This window comes from Heliangelus exortis, chromosome Z, assembly GCF_036169615.1.
Source record: "Heliangelus exortis chromosome Z, bHelExo1.hap1, whole genome shotgun sequence".
Lineage (NCBI taxonomy): Eukaryota > Metazoa > Chordata > Aves > Apodiformes > Trochilidae > Heliangelus > Heliangelus exortis.
In genome coordinates, this window is record NC_092454.1 from 40,361,273 (window position 1) to 40,378,935 (window position 17,663).

The 17,663-nt window shown below is 46.2% G+C and overlaps 2 protein-coding genes across 3 annotated transcripts; both read right to left on the reverse strand.

The window, feature by feature from the left end:
- Positions 1 to 1,545: 1,545 nt before the first annotated feature.
- On the reverse strand, positions 1,546 to 5,484 carry LOC139789884 (HAUS augmin-like complex subunit 6). Of its 2 annotated transcripts, none has more exons than XM_071731004.1 (5): positions 4,975 to 5,306; positions 4,700 to 4,795; positions 4,048 to 4,126; positions 3,150 to 3,279; positions 1,546 to 2,609 (listed from the first exon to the last, which is right to left on the reverse strand). In XM_071731004.1, the coding sequence occupies exons 1-5, from the start codon at positions 5,076 to 5,078 to the stop codon at positions 2,458 to 2,460; spliced, it is 561 nt and encodes a 186-aa protein (XP_071587105.1). In that variant the 5' UTR covers positions 5,079 to 5,306; the 3' UTR covers positions 1,546 to 2,457. The 2 variants fall into 2 exon arrangements, 1 of the variants encoding a protein (XP_071587105.1); XR_011723282.1 differs by lacking the exon at positions 4,975 to 5,306 and adding an exon at positions 5,342 to 5,484 and having other exon boundaries at positions 1,549 to 2,609.
- Positions 5,485 to 11,908: 6,424 nt separating this feature from the next.
- On the reverse strand, positions 11,909 to 17,186 carry LOC139790006 (stabilizer of axonemal microtubules 1-like). Its single transcript, XM_071731206.1, has 4 exons — positions 16,941 to 17,186; positions 15,571 to 15,750; positions 14,182 to 14,381; positions 11,909 to 13,182 (listed from the first exon to the last, which is right to left on the reverse strand). The coding sequence occupies exons 1-4, from the start codon at positions 17,015 to 17,017 to the stop codon at positions 12,233 to 12,235; spliced, it is 1,407 nt and encodes a 468-aa protein (XP_071587307.1). The 5' UTR covers positions 17,018 to 17,186; the 3' UTR covers positions 11,909 to 12,232.
- Between the last annotated feature and the right edge of the window lie 477 nt (positions 17,187 to 17,663).

Below are 17,663 nucleotides of genomic sequence, written 5' to 3' on the forward strand. Positions count from 1 at the left end.
TTAGAGTTGGAGGAACTATCCATACTTAAGCTTGCCCTAAGCCAGTTTCAGGTAATGTTTTAAAATCCCAGAATGGATTAACGTAAGAAAAAGGTTAAAACAGAAAAAAACTTGTGAGTTTCTCAGAGGCAAAGGAAAAAAACTGAACAGACATGTTCTCACTATAAATAGTATTATTTTAAAAAAAGACTATCCTTTTAAACCCCTTGAGCTCTGTCTTCCACAGGCTAAATAAACCAAGTTTCTACAGCTTTTACTCAAACAAGTTCTCCAAACCTCCAGCCACTGTGGTCCTCTCCTAGAACCTCTCTCCTCAACTCAGCAGATCAAAACTGGGTACTCCAGCTGTGGCATTGGAGTCACCAGGTAAAGTGAATTACATCTCTTGATCTGCTGGCTGCTCTTGATACAGCCTAGAAGGTCGATGTTCTTTCTGGCTATCAGGACACACTGCTGACCTGTGCTCAGCTTCTGCTCCAACACTACTCTCACCTCTATTTCTTCTTAGCACAGCTGCTTCCCAGTCAGTTACCCACAAGCCTGTGCTGCCACTGGGGATTATTCCATCCCAGGTGCAGAAATTCACACATCTTTGCGAAACCTCATACAATTCTTTCTGGGCATATCTCCAAACCTAGCAAGATTTCTCTGTCTAACAGCTCTTCAGCCCAGTATACCTACTTTTCCTCACAGTTTGGCATCACCTGGAAGCCTGGCAAGTTTCAGCTCAATCCTCTCATCCACATCCCTTATGAATACAAGGAATACACAGAATCCAGTATCGACCCCAAAGGAACTCCACCCAGTATCAGCTACCACTTAGATTTTGAGACACTGACACCCTTGGGGTTCATCCCTTTAGCTTGCCTTCTATCTTTCCAAAGAGGACAGAGCAATTCTGAAATTATGCCTGGGAAGTACCTCTGCACCTACCGATGCATTCCATCGGTAACCAGGGTTTTTCTACACCCAGTTCATAAATATGAACCTCCACTCTCCCTTCTTCTATTAGCAGTGCTTTGTTAATTCTTTCATCTCATTGCTTCTTGGCATGGACACCAGGCTACTGACGTTGCCCATGAGGAGGCAAACAAAGCGCTAGATTTTTCCATCTGTGAAACTTGGAACTTCCCACATCTTTCAGAATCGCACAGGAATCCTTCCACTTCCTAATAACATACCTTTCTTCAGGCTCTTATCAGGCTCTTGGAGCTCTAGCTTTGTACTTCATAATTACATCACTAGACACCTGAGAAACATTTATTTATATTTGTCTGGGAATCAGTCCTCCCTTCCATGTCCTAAGCACTGCTGCTTTGGTTTCTGCCTGTCACCACTAGGTCACTGTTCCAAAAGGGCTTGTTCCTTGTCATGCCTGCTTCTTTTTCCACTTAAGGGATTTGATCCCTCTTGAGCTTCAGCAAAAGTATCTGAAAATACTCTAGCACTCCTGACCCCTTCTGCCCTCCACAGGATACCTCTTAGCAGCACCCTGGGCAAGTGGAAATCAGCTTTTTTAAGTCCAGCATAATTTTCCCACTTGTCTTCCTCATGTTCTTCAGGAAGAACTGAAGTTCTACAGTCTGCCAAGGCACTGCTCTTTCCCAGATGGCTAGTGAAACACTGCACTGCTTTCCCAACACAAACCAGGGTAAGCTCAAGTCCTCTACAGGAATCACAGCCTGCAAGTCTGATGTGCCTTTCATTTGTATGAAAAAGGCTTCATATACCCTCCCAGCTACAGAGGGAGAGGTGTATAGCAGATACCTACCCGGAGGTCCCCCTGGATGCTAAACCCTCTCATATTGATGCAAAGGCATGAAACAGATCAGTCCTCACATACAAAGCTAGGTCATGTGCACTGAAATTACTCCTTTAATAACCCCGTGACTCCTCCTCTTCTGCCATTTACTGAATAGCTATTAACTGCCCATGACAGCACTTCAGTCATGTCAACTACCTCACCTAATCCTATACATTCTATTACGAGGAACTCTGTCTGCACAGATAGTTCCAGTTATTTGCATTTCCAAGACTGGGAATGTTTTCTGTAAGTAAAACCAAAAATAGCATAATTTTTGTGAAATAATTAAGCATTATGCAAATTAAACGTTCCATGGTGATTAAGACTGAATGTTTCATCCTGAGAGTTATATTCCAAGATACAGTCCCTCACATGTTAAGAAACCATGGCACTGTGAGAATTTCCTGGTCATTTTTAATGTCTCAGTAACCACATCCTCCAAAATATTGCATCTCTTAAGTGAAGAACTGATTTCTGTAAACTAATAGGCCACACACAAGACCCTACAAATACCAGAACTGTCAATTAGAGGTAAAGGGGAAAACACGGGTAGCTGAACAAAACTCATCACGGAAGCAGACGCAGCCTCTTCAAATCCTTTTAAAAACACATACATATAAGCTTTAATTAAGAGACTATTTCTTCTTATATACTTACCGTCCTTTCTTCTCATATTCTTGAGTAACAAAAGATACCTTCTGAAAAATCTGCAGAAGCTTACGGTATGCAACTCTATGCCTTGCCTTTGCCATGTACATGTCCTTCGGTACCAACTGTAAAGCTTCTGCAAAGGGTATGTCATTGCCTAAATGGAAGTAAATGCAGAGATTACAATTCACTTCTAGCAAACAGAAAACATGATCTGAAAGAATCACAAATCAAGCTGTCTGGACTTAAAGAGCGTGCTGCGCACTGTCTGTTTTGCCAGTTCTTTCTGTTGTGTGTATCTTCATTCCCTCACCCTCACTCCCTTACCCTGTTCTTCTGGTCACCAAAACGACACAAGGTAGCTTGAGCAGACAGTAGTGGTCCTTCAGAATTCCTCACTTTGTGAGGAAAAGTATAGCACAGGGGCTCAGTACTTTTGGACCAAACCATTGCTTATGTGTCTAAGTGTACAGCATTACACAAAGATGAACCTGGGAGCAAGACCCATGGATGGCAAGAGAAAGGAAAACAATTTGCATTGCTCTATCAGCCAGAGATCTCTGCAGCTGAGGAGAACCCTGTGAAAGATTCTGAACTGAGTAGCCAACTGACAACTAATGCTCTTGGCATAAGGACTTGGTAGATTCACTGTCAAACAATACAGATCAAGCACTTTTGTTGTACCATTGCATCTTACCTCTGCAGTTCCTTTTCATGTCCTCAAGCATTACACGTCTTGCAAGCAGATAGAGCAGGCGAACGATGTTAGGACCTCCAGGAGCCACAAGCGAAGAACCCGTGATTACTATACGGACGCCTTCTTTACGCTGGAGAAGTGGAAGTGGTTTTAAATACAAAACAAATCAAAGATATACTAAGCCTTAGCAACAGCCAAGCATTCAGATGACTGCCAGAACACTGCAGATTACTTGTTAGCAAGCCTTACACCCAGGTAAACTGCTCTGGCACTATAGGTGACATCTACTCTAGGAGATGTAGAGACACTCTTGGAATGCTCACTCCCACCCACTCTGCCTAGCTCTGTACATGACAGACTGATTAAAAAGTCTTGTTTTACTAAAAACTGAAAGTGTTCCAGGTTCCATGGACCTGATTTCTAGAACCCCCATTAAAAAAAGACAGCATGAGAAGATAATAATCAATGCTACCTGAAGCAATCAATTTTAGTTTGCCTCCTTCCTTTGGAAATCTTGTCTTAAGCTTTACTCCCTTTCCCCTCATACAGGGAAGGGCTAATGCTAAAAAAGTTGCCAGGCAGATGATTCAAACATCTTTCAAACTCAAGTACTCTCACACAGAGCTGAGGAACCACCTAGACTTCTGATGGAGCAAATACTGTTACTCAGGAAAAAGCCACAGCAGTTTTAAGACACTGGGCTATGTCTTGTCATCTAAACTCCACTATGCCACAAATTTCCCCTCAAACAAGACTAAGATAAACTATGTGAAACAAGACAAAAGGTAAAACTGAATTATTTGATAAAACCATTTAAAGGCATTACATACTCTCTCAGAAAAAGAACAAAGTCACAGAAACCAGTAAAGCATCATTTTCCACTCTTTGTAATACTCACTATGATCTCTTTTAGCCATGCCACACAGTGCTTCCTGAATCGAATATCTGTGATGGAGTGGTGTGCAAGAACACACTCTCTTCCCATTTAAGTAGGAATGGAGGAGGGGGGAAAAAAAAAAAAGGCAATTTCAAAACATGTTCGAATGATTGCCCAATTAATCAGTGTGAGACCAAAACTAAAGATTTCTTAACAATGCCTCGAAGAGGAGCCAGAAAATGAAGTGATATAGGCTAGACCAGGAATAGAAGAATAGCTAAGTTTCATTACAAGGTTTTAATTACAAAATGTTTCATTACCAAACACTACAGGGTTTGCTTGCCATAAGGCGTTAATTACAGGATACGCTAAGTCGGATTTTTCTGCAGCTCCTTTTAACACAGGAAAAGAGGGGAATTAAAAATAAAGGGGTCAGAATGCAGACGGTTTTCATATCACTAGCCCTCCTCCAGCTATTCCTTTAACACGTAAGCTAAAACCACTCAGCACTACACTGCTTCTTGCCACGCTGAAGGTCCTAGCGGCAATCCCGAACTGGGAAATGTTACTCGCTCCTTGGTGAGGGAAATGAACGGGAAACAGAGAGTCCTTTGCAGGTGTTACAAGTTCCAAGAAACTCGCCAAGCTACAGATAATCTCACAAGCCACTCACCTGAAAGTTCCATAGGTGCGGGCCTTGTCCAGCTTAGTAAATAAGAAGAGGACGACGTGGTGAAAAGCCTGCGAGTTCGGCCTATCAAACATATTCCTAATACACAAATAAACAGTTTCGTCAAAAGTAAGGTTAAGGGGCAGAATTAACACAGCATTTTAAACGGCCGCTTCACAGTACAAAATACTGCTTTAAATTAAAGTGCTTAAGTTCCAGACCCAGTGCTTTGTTTTCTGCAGAGTTAAAAGCATGCAACCTCCAGACATTTAACTAACTTTACAATTAATTCGGCGAGCGCGTTTTCTCCCAAAGCAGTTCTCAAACCAAGAGGTCCGGAGCCACGCGGATCACTTCCTCCATACGACTGTGGAGGACGCATCCAGCAGGGAACAAGGGATAATACTATTTCTGAGTTTTATCTGAGGTGAAAGACACAGCTCGCTAGAGCGATTCGGGCGTTCCCTCTGTGTGAGGCACTGCCGTGAGTGCCAGACCCCTGGGCAGCCATGGCGAGACCCTTCCTCCCCCCGCAGCCTGCGCTCAGGGCTGAAACCCAGGGCCCCGCTCGGGACGTGGCTGCCGCAAAAGGGCCGCTCGTCCATCTTCCTTCCCCTCGCCCCCCGGCTCTCCCTCTTAACTCACCGTCCCCCTTGGAAGAAGGGAGGGCGTTTGAAGCCCAGGGCCAGCAAGTAGAGCCACAGGTGGTCCTTATGCCAGGGGAGAGCCATCGTGCCAAGCAGCTCACGCAGCACAACGCCCAAGAAACCGCGTGCAGAGGGGGGGCGCCGGCGCCTCCTCCCCTCCTCACGAACGGGGCCGCCGCCGCCACCGCCACCGCCGCCTCCTCCTCCTGCTCACGAACGGGGCATTGGGCCGGGAGGCCCTCCCACCCGCCACTGCTTCCCGCGCGCTGTCAAGGCAAGCCGGGATTTGGCGCCACTCGGCGCGCTGCCTGCCGGGAGGCGTAGTCCTGGCTCCTGTGCGCCGCCGAGGAGGCCTCGCTTCTGCGCACCGAGGCGCAACGGCCGCCGCGCCATGAATCCCGCAGAGGCCCGGAGGCGGCAGCCCCGGAGGGGCCGGACGGTTGTTGGAAACCCGCCCCGAAGAGGCCCCGAGGGAGCCTGAGCTTGTCCCAGCCGGCGTCGCGCTGAGGAGAGCCGTCGGTCTGGGCGACCACCAGAGGTCCCTTCCGATTTCAGCTACTTGGTAACCGGGTGACGAAGTTTAACACGAAAACCAAGTAAAACCCACAGCAGCAGCAGGCACGGTCAGATTTTAATTCCAAGGCGTTTCAGTGACCGGATTTCAACGCTCTCGCCGCAGCCAAGCGTTACATGAGGAGCGAGCAGAGGCCAGAAAGTCGTGTGCAGAGCCAAGGACACTGCTCAGTTCTGAGGAACATTTTGCCCTCCAGGAGAGAAGCCTTCCTTTGGGGAGGAATGGACAAGGCAGATGGCGTAACAAACATAATTATTGCTGGATTTCACAGTTTTGGCCCAGCTGGTATCAACCAGGCCTCCTCTTGCTCAATATGGGATAGGGTGGAGAAAATCGACCTCAAGGTTTTTTACCTGAGACAGGGAGAGGGAAGTTTTCATTCCCCGATAGTAACAAGTTCAATTGGTGAGGAAAAAAACTAGGAATCTAATTTGATCTACAAGGAGAAAGAGAAACCATGGCCAGATCTTAACACCTTCCCCACCACCCCTCCGTTCTCCCTTCCCTCTGCACTCCAGCAGCAGAGGGAAGGGACAGGGGGGGGTCCATTCCCCACATGCTGTATGTGCTGCTCTTTCCTCCTCAACCAGAGGGCTCCTCATGTTCTTCCCCTCCACCAACGTGGGGTCCCTCTCACAGGGGAGTCCTTCAGGAACCCCTCCGACACGAGTCCCTCCCACAGGTGCAGTCCCTCAGGCACAGACTGCTCCAGCCTGGGCTGCACACAGGGTCACGGCTGCTTCAGGAGCAGTCACCTCCTCTGGCACGGGGTCCTACATGGCTGCAGATTCACATCTGCCTCTCTCTGCAGTCCTGCACAGGCTCCTGTGCACGTCTGCCCACCTGTGACACTTCAGGGGCTACAGATCCACATCTACCTCTCTGTGGTCCTTGAAGGAATGACCCACCATGCTGCTACATGGGCTGTAGGGGCACAGCTGCCACCTCACCACAGAACTGCGGGGAAATATCTGCGTGGGCACCTTCCCCCTCCTTCTTCACTGACCTTGGTGTCTCTTCTCTGGCCTTCATGTTTTCTGCATTTGTTTTTCTGTGTTCTTAACTATGTTACTCCCAGAGTGTGGGGTTTTCATGAGATGAACGGCCATATAGGCCACATTGTGAACAAGCCATGAGAAATACTGGTAACATTAAACAGTGTGCCATGAGAGTTATCAATAGACAATGCTGGTAGTGTCAGAAAATGTTATAAGTTTAGATAATGCTGTTTTATACTGTTTTACAAACTTATGCTGTTTTAACCCTAATGTAAGACAATGTTGTTTTATAGAAGACAAGGTGGTCTAGTAAATTATGCTGAGCTAAAGACCTTGAAGCAACTGAAAAGTTACAAACGAAGATGAGCTATGTGTAGAAGACAAGATGTGGAAAAAGCTGTTACAGCTAAATTGTGGACTGAATTAGCATTACGTAATCTGTAGGTGGTCATTGCTATTTATTAACCAATTAACTTTAAGAGTGTGTTCATCACATAATAACCGATCACTAAGTGCCATGTATTTAGTAGAGACACTTGTTTGTATATAAGCACAGTCGTGGAAGTAAATAAATGAGATTTGCTTTCAATCATATTGATTGTGTTGGCATCTCTCCATACCCTCTCGTCATCACCAGAGGCACATCCAGCTTCCCGTATCTGCTTGTCCTTGGGCAGAGGAAAGGCAAAGATTAGAACCTCAGGAGCTTCCAGCATCTTCTCACAGGAGCCACCCCTGTAGCCCCCCAGCTTCCAAAACACCACTGCACTGACTTAAGACTGGGAACACAGCTCCTCTACGGACAAAAATGGTTCCATGTAAGACTCCTCCGGGTTTATGATTTCACAGGATTTGTAATCTGAGTGAGAAAGAGCTTGTCAGAAAAGTGCTGAATTTTGTTTGAGCTCTCTGAGCCCCGCTTCATCTCTCGTGCTAGTTTGGAAAATGATTCAGTATATCAAGGTGTACCCCTGAATGCAAAGCAGAGGTTATCTGTTTAAATTTAGGTCATCAGATATCTACTCATTTGAAATTGCTCAACACTGATTTTAATGAGGCCTTTCCAGTGAGTAATTTACTTTGTAACTGAGGGAGCTTCCAACAGCTTCTCTAAGGAGCCAGCTTTGTGCTGCCACCCAGCCAGATCAAAAGCACCACTGCTAAAAACTCAAGCAGTGTCACAGGGGCTCAGCTGCATCCCTGACTACAGCACAGCCTCTTCAGATGAATGACATGCTGTGAAGTCACACTTGGAAGTCATGGCCGGACAGCAAAGTCTGAGGTCTGACCCTATCAGTTACTCCCGTCAAAGACAAGTCCAGAAGGTACAATTGCTGGGTATTTATTATCAAAGACTGCACCTTCATTAATTGTGTATCCCTCTTCAGTAAAAACTCTCCACTCCAAGATGCAACAGGCATACCAGAAACATCCAAGGGTTAAAATTGTCAGGTGTTGCTACTGTTCAGCCAGCAGCTGGATTTGTTAAAACACATTTGGACTTCTGGATACAGCTAATAGTAAGGTAATTATGCTGCTCAAAAGGCAGTTTTCTGTAGCATCATGAGTGTTGCATTAGGACTGTGTAACTTGCTGGCTTCTCAAGCACATTTTCCCTCCCTAATTCCTCCTCTCCCTTAGTGCTGGCTTCTCTGGCTGCTTCCTGAGTATTTAGCTTGAGTGCTGGGTAGAGCTGCTGCATGCTGGAGGAAAGGTCTGTGTCTCACCAGCAAATTGGCTGCATCTAAGGAGGAAATGGAAGAAAATCTTCAGTATAAATGTGTTTTAAAACTTTTGTAACCTCTGAAACCCATTGGGGTAGCAAGGGTTTCCATAAGTGCTTGCAAGCTAAAGCCAAACACATTCCATCTGGAACTGTGAATGCTTAACCCTGAGTCTGGAAAGCCACTGGAACTTCCACCCTAGAGGCACAGTGGTTCTGCATCATGTAGAGGCCTGGAATTAGTCCTGGAAGTCCTAGATTAGTACTTTTTTTAACATACTCTCTAGTTCAATGAATTGATGTGTTTGCAGCAGGAACAACCAGGGGAATCTTGACAGGTTACACTCTTACAAAAGGACCAAACTATGTAGTCATCAATGGCTCCACACAGCCCTTGGAAAATCAAGAAACAGTCAAATATTGACTCACCTCTAGTGAGGTAGTGGCCTAGAGTATGTATGGCACTTTTTTTGGCTCCTGCTGTCTTACTGGTGCCTTACTGCTGGAAAAGCATGAGGTCAGTTGAATGACTGAAGAAAATTAAAGTAGTTCCAGGGAAATTAAACCAGATGAAAGCTTGGGCTGCTGCAGGCTCACCTGGCTGAAGGCAAACAAAAGCTTTTAATAAGACCCATTTATTTCCTTTCATCAGAAGACTGCACCACACAGTTGCACAATGGCAGGAGGTCACTGCAGAAAGGAACACGTGGCTCAGGTAGCCCAAACGTGGCTTGGCAGAGCTGCTATACAAGTGCATCAGCTCTTCCAAAACAAGTTGTTCAATGCCTCCTCATTTGCAGTTGCCCTGAAGCAGAGACCCTTTGTGTGCTGCCTGACCTCCCCTGGAAGAAAGGCTTAGCCCTGTCTCTGTCAGCCTCCTCTTCCTCCCCCAAGCAGACTGCTGATGAGAATCAGCATCCCTGCAGTGGTCAGCCTTGTGCTTCTACCCCCTTGTCCTCCTGGTGTAGGCAGCTGTCCAACCTCTTCCCTGCAGGGGGGTAAAGGTAAAGCAACATCTTTCTATCCTGCACTTTAATTTGTATTATAAGGGATGGTGTCCCTAGGAAAACAGCATGAGAAAACACTAGAATTTGGGGGGAATTGATATGTTCAACACGGAAAATAATGATGGGCTGCACTGCAGTACACAGGGCTTGGTTGCTGTTTTCAGTCAGGATGAATTCATGGACGAAGACTAGCTGAGCTTAATTTTTACCCTAGGTTTGTGTCAGTGAGAGCTGACTTCTTCTTAAGAGTGGTTACAGTATGAGAAACAAGGAAGTACAAGTAGAAGTGCGAAGCCCTGAAAAATATGCTTTAAGGGTCAATGAACGGCACAACAAGATTTATTCTCAATTTACCCGCTTCTCTCTCCCGCTCCCCCAAACGGGAGGAAAAAGGGAAATAAAGACACGAGACTTAAAGTTGGATTTAAAAGAAAAAACGGAAACAGAGTTACTAGAACAGGGGAACAGCAATACCATAGGGGATAACGAAAAAAAATACAAATGTGTATACAAACACATCTGCAACCCGACCTCATGCACCCGGGGCTAGGTGCCTGAGGCCCTTTGCAGCAGGACCGACTCAGGAGAGGGCTGCACAGCTCTTCCCAGCACCCGATGGATGTGGATTCTGAAGAGCACGTGATGAGCTGGGGGTAAAGGAGCACAGGGGAACAGCAGTGAAGCAAGGACCGGGAAAAAGAGAGGGCCTGGTCTGCCTGACCTTGATAGAGTATGGGCAGGGAATGGGAGGGAATAGACCCCTCTCTGTTCCAGCCCTCTCAGAGTCTGGAAGCCCTCCTTCTTTAGATCCTTTTACTCAGGCTGTGACAATCCAGCGACCTCATGGGCTATTTATTCCGAGCAATAAGTTATGGTATATTTGCTTGTTTGTTTTAAAAGCAGATGTTGAAAAAGGTGGGGGGCAGGTCCCCATGTAGCCCAAATCAAATTGCTCCTCAGCCCAACAAATTATTCACTTCCACAAGAGAAAAAAAAGCCCATCCTGGCTCCGCAATTGGAGAAAAAGGTGTCACAGTTCAACACTGGCCTGGCAATTAAACTGAATGACAGATGCTCGCTATTAATCCCCCTTTCCTCCCTGATAAAGAAAGGAGAGAGAGTAATGGAGAGGGCCTTATGGGTTTGTAATAAATGGTTGTAATTTTGTTAATGAATTTGTATTCCTAACCAGTGAAATTCAGAGTTAAACTGAGAAAGAAGGGAATATGGGGGGCTAGACAAAGCAGTTGAGACATGTAATTTTCCACTGTTTCAGTGTGAACAAAACAAGGCCCTAACAAGACTAACTTCTGTCTCAAAGATAATTAGGAATGTAAGTCTTATTCTTAAAACAAGGCACTGCCAAGGCCAAGTAGGCACCAAAAGAATGTAAATATCTGCAAAAGGAGAACATAAAGATGTCATAGCCAACAGATAAGGGGAAAATTATGGCTATGATCTGATATCCCCCTGATATAATGAAGTCAGCCAAAGCAAGAAAGGTAAAAAAGTTCAAGCTTGAGGAAGACTTCTTACTTCATCCAAAGACCCCTTGACAACTGCCGGATATCTCCCCAAAAAAGGAGTCCGTCTAGATTCCACACAGACTCCACCTATCATGAATATTATAATGACATGAAGTAATCCCTATGAATGTGTATGTAACCCCACCATCTTTTGAATATGCATAGAACTGTAATCAAGAAATTGTAATCCTAGAGTTTTACATTCGGGCATGTGAGTGGCAAAGACTCCCCATGCAGCAAGCACTGTTTTGTTCATTGCAATTTCAATTTTATTAATTAAATTAAACCCTTATCAGAATATTGAGTCTCAGTCTTTTTTAACAGGTTGGAAACTAAATTACACAATTTTAATAATTTTAATGCAACAGTAATGATAAATAGGAAAAATTACTAAATATGTTCAAATATACAGGAAAACCTAAACCCCCCCTGCCCCTTCCCTCTGCTGCTGGAGTGCAGGGGGAAGGGAGAAGGGAGGGGTGGTGGGGAAGGTGTTAAGATCTGGCCAAGTTTTCTCTTTCTCCTTGTAGATCATATTAGATTCCCGGTTTTCTTCCTCACCAATTAACTTGTTGTTGTCATTGGGGAATGAAAACTTCCCTCTCCTTGTTTCAGATAAAACACCATTGACGTGGAGTTTCTCCACCCTTAGACACAATGGGGCCAGGGGGTGAGGAGGAAGAGGCCTGGTCGATACCAGCTGGGCCCAAACTGTGAAACCCAGTTATAATTATGTATGTTATGCTGAGATATCTGTCTTTCAGTGTCTCTGAGGAGGTCATCTTTCTCCATTAAAGAGCAAGAGTTAGGTGGGCAAAATAAAAAACCAAAACAAACCGACAAGGGTCACTGTGTCTTTCCCTTGGCTTTGATGGTTTTGCTTTGCGCAAATGATCCAGAAAAAGCCAATGCCTAGGAACAAAGTTTATTTACGCTAAAGATGAAACAGGGGCATGGGGGAAAAGAAGGTTACAGACAAACCAGAACTGTTATTAGTAGGGCATTGAGGCCCGGCGCTTCAAATCCATTTCCGAGAAGGCTGCGTCCGCTTCCTTTCTCCTTCAGTCTCCGCTTTGCATGCAGTCACTCTTGGAAACGGCGTGATAGAGTTGGTGACCATCAGCATCAGTTGTCTCAAAGACGTAACCAGGTGGGTGTTTGTAGGAGGCCAGGCATCTAACAGTGCCCTTTGGGGTGTAGGCGGTAGCATAGGTGGTTGTGGCATCTAAGGGAGCGCCCTGCTGTGGGACTGAGCAGGCAGGTTTACAGCTCTTCGTAACGGAGGCTGGATGAGGCACGTAGTTGGCCTGAAAGGTCGTCAAGCAATCCATGGGTCTGTCCGGCAAAGTCAGCTGTGGAGTCGGAGTGATGGGTTCTTGTTTCTTGCACAGCCAAGACTTATAGTCTTCCTTCATGACAGAAGAGCTATTGAATGGCCCAGCACTTCTATTAAGCTTGGCCAAAGGTCGACAAGATGTGGCCGGCTTGCCATTTAGGTGCTTGTAATCTATCTGGCAAGTAGTGTGAAGGTCCATTTTCTCCAGAGGAGGAAGATAGACGTCAGGTTTTCTGGTGAATACTGGCAGCCGGGGCCAAGGTTGGTAATTGTCCTGAACCTCGGTGCTGGAGGAAAATGGAATCTCGGGGAGCTTTGTCTGGCATGGTTTGACTGGCTTGGCTGGCTGGCCCGCCAGCCCCTTGTAAGAAACACTGTGGGTCGTGAGGCCATCAAATGGGACCTCACTGGCCTTGTATTCCTCAGGTTTACGGGCATACCGTTTCTCCAGAAGATGTGGCACGTAAGCCACTTTATAATTGGTCATCTCCTGAAAGGGAGCTTTGCTTTTCTGGTCCACATTCAGGGGTTTGCAGCTCTCAGTGGCGACTGGCCCCCTGTAGCGATAGTCGTCCTGGACAAGGCTTTTGTGCTGAAACTTTTCTTCTGGTGGGCAAAATCTGTTATTTGGTCGCATACTTTCTGTCCTGGGTTCCTTCCACAGCACATAGTCATCTGAAACACAGGAGAATTCCTACCTAAGTGCTCAGCTGAAGTCCTTTGGGGCGTTTAGGCGTATGTCATCTTATCTTCATTTATGTCCTCTAAGGCATACCTGTTGATGCTGTAGCCTAGTACAAGAGCTGCTGTAGAACACATTCTACACCAGTGTGCCGACCCCTGGAATTGCTTAGCATCTACCCAGAAAATGGAACGAAAATAGTCCTGGAGCCACCCATAGCTACAGAGGTGCTGAAATCCAGTGTGGGAAGAGGAGCCAGCAACATTAGCTGGCTGGAAGATGCGCAGAGGAGAGGCAAATTCCTCATCTCTGCTTCCGACTTCCTACCAGAACTAGCAGCGTTACTGTAACTGCGCCAATGAAACTTTTGTCCCAGTGCCTGCAGAAGACAGTGCTTCAGTTCTGGCTGGTGAAGACAAAGGAACAAAGCTCCCACAAAACCCACCTACACCAAGTTACAGGGATGAGAAACAAAGGCACAGTTCGATGCACACTTCACTTCTTTTACCAGGAGTAAAGCTTGAGTGCTTTGGATGTTTCTGTGGAAACTGTGTGTGCCCATGAGCCCCATCTGTCTCTTGCACATTCACAGGTTAAAACTCTGCAGCACACACAGAAGGGTCCCTTGCTTCATGCCCTGCTCAGACCTAGCAAATTCTACTTCTTTTGGATGTGTCTGATCCACGGCATGTGCAGACAAGCACTGCAGTATAGCAAGGGTAGGATCAGCATAGCCTAAGGGTGATGCTTCTGGACCCACTTGCAGGAGCTCCCATGGCCCTGGGAATCCTGTGGGCTTCTCAGGCACGCAAAGGAGGTGACTTCAGAGAGATCCCAATGCTGCCATTAATGCAGCAATTTGTGTCTGAGGGCTTCCTACACTGCTTGTTGGCTTCCAGAGATGGAAGGAATAACAAGTGCATGCTGCTTTCATCCGTCTTCTTAAAAAATTAATCTGCTGGTGGAGTCCTGAAACAAGCTGCACCACGTACCTTTGTAAGTGGTTCTCGTATCCATCTTGCCTTTGGGGATGTGCCTCAGAGGTGGGAGGCATGGAGGTACTTGAGAGATAGAGTGGGCATTATAATCTTGTTTATATGTGGAGGCCAAGTCCATCGTCTTATCACTCTTGACATATTCTGCAGGTGGTTTAACCTTCTTTGGCAACACTTCATGAGCTAGGTAATCTCTCCTGTGGAAAGAAATCTCATGATGTCTCTTGCTTGAGGAAAAAATCAGCTTTCTTTTCCCAGACATACAAGGAAATTCGTACTTCTTCCTTTAAAATATCAAGACTTTAGACTTAAGATAGTAATTAATTAATTAATATGTCCAGAGCCTAAGTCTGCATAGGATACAAGCAATTAATGAAAGACACAGGCCTTTCCCATTTGGAACACTGGACTCTGAAGAGGAAGCTGAGGCATCCCTGGACAACCTCAGGCAGGCCAGGTTCCCCCTTCGCTTGAAGACCTGCAGTTTGATGGCTCACTGCTCAGACTCTGTGTTTTCTGCTCTTGCAAGAGCAGGCAAGCCTTACTTACTATTTCGCTTGAGGGCATGCTCTGAACCTTTCAGTTGTTGCTGAAAACCCCCAAGTAGACAAAGGAATCCCAAACCTAAGCTGAGCATTTCCTAATGCATCAGCCACATCTGCCTTTTGAATTGACAGCTCTTCAAGGCATAGGTAGGGGAAAGACTTGGTAGAGCTTCTATGGCAGGATGAGACAAATGGGTGGTGTGAGCTGTTAAGACTTTATGAACAGGCACTGGCATCTCCTAGGTCTCTGCCTTGGTTTAGTGAAAGCCAGAGGGATGTTGCTCATGACTGTGCCTGTGATGACAAAGGAAGTAAACCTTAAGATCAGGCAGCAGCCACTCTGAGAGAACAGCAGAGCTCTCTGATCCATTTTAAATAAGCATATGCTTAATTTTTATCACCTTTTTCTGTGGACACGTGCTCGGCACACCCCTCTGCCAGCAGCAAGTTCTGCCAGCTCAGAAGTCACTTATGCCAGAGAAATCCTCACGGTCACAGTGTGAGAAATTCTGCCACACGCCACCACTGAGCATCAGCTCAGCTGAGAAGCAGGAACAGCCTAGCAAACCACAGTGACTGCCTCCAGGAGAGCAGCCACATCCCCTCTCCAGTCAGCAAGCTCTACCATAGCTGCTTTCCTCCACTTCATCAACAGCTCTCAGACCTTCATCCCTCCTTCTTGGAGCACTCAGGAGCGTTTGAACAACCCCAACACTGTTCCTTTCAGGCTCCTCTTATGAAAACCAATCATTTCTCTTGCTTCTGTTTCCCACCACTCACACACACACACACACACATTATCTGAGTCACAGTCCTCACTCTCTTTCACTGTTTTTCATACTTCATAGTCGAGATGCCTTCCATGGGAATATCCTCCACCTTGCATGCTTCCTTTGGCTTAAATGAGTCTCTGGGAGCAGTGCTGGGATGAAGGGGGTATCTCTCCCTGTACTCTGACAGCATGCATGGCTTCTCACTCTTGTCGTAGGGCCCGATGCGCACGTGTGGACAATGGTGGCATCTGCAGTGGGAAAAACAGCACGGGACTTGGTGAGTCACAAGGTGCCTGATTAAGAAGAGCTCATTGCCTAAGTCAGATGCACATGGCAACTCCCAACTAGAGATTAAGTGACCATTGCAATGACTGCAACAGCTTTGACTAGCTGAAGCCCAAAAGCCCAAACTGCACAAAGAAAGGGTTGTTGCTGTCTACTAAGATAGCCTGCAGTCAAAGAAGCCTGCAAAGCCAGCAAAAACAGCCTCAGGAAAGCAAGTTCCCCTACACGGAAAAAAAAAGCACAGGCTAATCTGGGGCAGAGGCAAATATGCCAGATTGTGCTGGACATGAAAGTCTACCGACAGTTCCCTTTTCCTGTCTTTATGAAACTACTTTGTCCACATAGTGAGCTCACCTGTGTAGACAAGTCAGCAGAAGGGGAAGAGTTTGGAGGGCTCCCTTTACTCACACTTGGGCAGCACCGTCCTGCCCACCCCTCTGGCTCAAAGGAATTCTGTCTGGGTCTTGAAAGACCTCTCGGTAATGTGCACCAAAACGAGGACAGTGGGAACAAAGAGATTTGCTGAGGAAGATCCCTCCTGACTCAGACCAAAACACCCCCATTGTACATCAGCAGTGGCCTCTTTCTTCTGACACTGGGGACAGCCCAGTGGCTGTTTGGCAAGGCTCAGGGAGAGGAGCATGTCTCTGGTTTTATGTCTCCTACATCATTCCTGCCGGAGTGCTCCTTACTGGATACGTGTTTTCCAGTGCTATGTCTATTCCAGAGCCAATTTCAAACTCATTTGAAAAGGCCTCTATGCTTAACAAAGACCTCATTCAACTCACTGGTGAGCTATCTTAAATTAGTAGGTATGTGATCACCTAAGTTTACACAGATAAGCTTTACTTTTACGTATGTCTATACTGATTAATTTTCCAACAGTTCCATTAATTTTCCAAGCCAGTTTCTCACTGAGATGGGAAACATGGGGAGCCTCCCTGCCATTTCTGCAGTCCTGCGACCAAGAGAAGAACCATGGGATTGGATGGGCAAAGTGGGGGAAAGATGCTTCCCGATTCAAAGCTTTAAAAATACTCTAAGACACCTTGATTTACTCTTTTTTGCGTCCGGCTTAGCAGTGGGTAACAGTGCAGCCTGCTAGCCAAGTCCCTGCTATTTGACACTCCTTCCCCCAGCCTCCTTTACATACCCACAGGAGCACAGCTGACAAATGCACTTCTTCAGGGGTGGAATCACAGGCAACTTCACAGGTGATTCAGCAGACATGTTGGCCAAGAAAAACAACTCTGCTTTTCTAAACTTCTGCAGCAGATGCTCTCCTCCAGAAAGCAAAAGCAAAAACCCACTGTTCTTCAGGAGGTGTCCCTAGAGACAACTCCAGCAGAAGACAACAGAGGACTCTCCAGAAGCAGGGACAGAGCACGACGCTGGTCCAGACTGCACTACACGGCCCAGCCGACCAATTGTTTCTCTAGGGCAGCACACCCTGGTTCCTCTGGTGGAATCCCAACCAGGGCTTCCCAAACTTTAGTCACCTGGTGAACGAACGTTTGTGATGTCAGAGAACCTCATCTTCTACAATACCATCCCATCCCAAGTTCTCGTGTGAGTTCAGTACATCCTGATCTCATAAGTGTGTATCAACGATGTGAAAACAGAGAGGCATTAACACTATCACATGTCAAAGTTTTGCAGTTGGACAGCTGGTAGAACTGATGACAAGATCAACTAGAAGTCTCAACAAGAGTGAGCAATCCAGTAATGCAGGGCAACAACAGAAATAGAAAACAAAACAAAAAAATACAGTGCGATGGTTATGCTTCTGCTATACAAACGCCATACTCATGATGGTTCCCCCATAGGGACTTCTGTGTTCTACATAGAGATTCCTAGGGCAATACATTTTTATTGC

Bases quoted from the DNA above. Each gene is read 5' to 3' on its own strand.
- LOC139790006 (XM_071731206.1), bottom strand. From the start codon at position 17,017: ATGTCTGCTGAATCACCTGTGAAGTTGCCTGTGATTCCACCCCTGAAG. The intron at 15,751-16,940 runs GTATGTAAAGGA...TTCCCACTGCAG, and splicing joins TGTCAGCTGTGCTCCTGTGG to ATGCCACCATTGTCCACACG. The intron at 14,382-15,570 runs GTATGAAAAACA...TTCTTTCCACAG, and splicing joins GAAGGCATCTCGACTATGAA to GAGAGATTACCTAGCTCATG.
- LOC139789884 (XM_071731004.1), bottom strand. From the start codon at position 5,078: ATGCGTCCTCCACAGTCGTATGGAGGAAGTGATCCGCGTGGCTCCGGA. The intron at 4,796-4,974 runs GTTAGTTAAATG...TTTGTGTATTAG, and splicing joins CTCGCCGAATTAATTGTAAA to GAATATGTTTGATAGGCCGA. The intron at 4,127-4,699 runs GTGAGTGGCTTG...TTAAATGGGAAG, and splicing joins CGCACCTATGGAACTTTCAG to AGAGTGTGTTCTTGCACACC.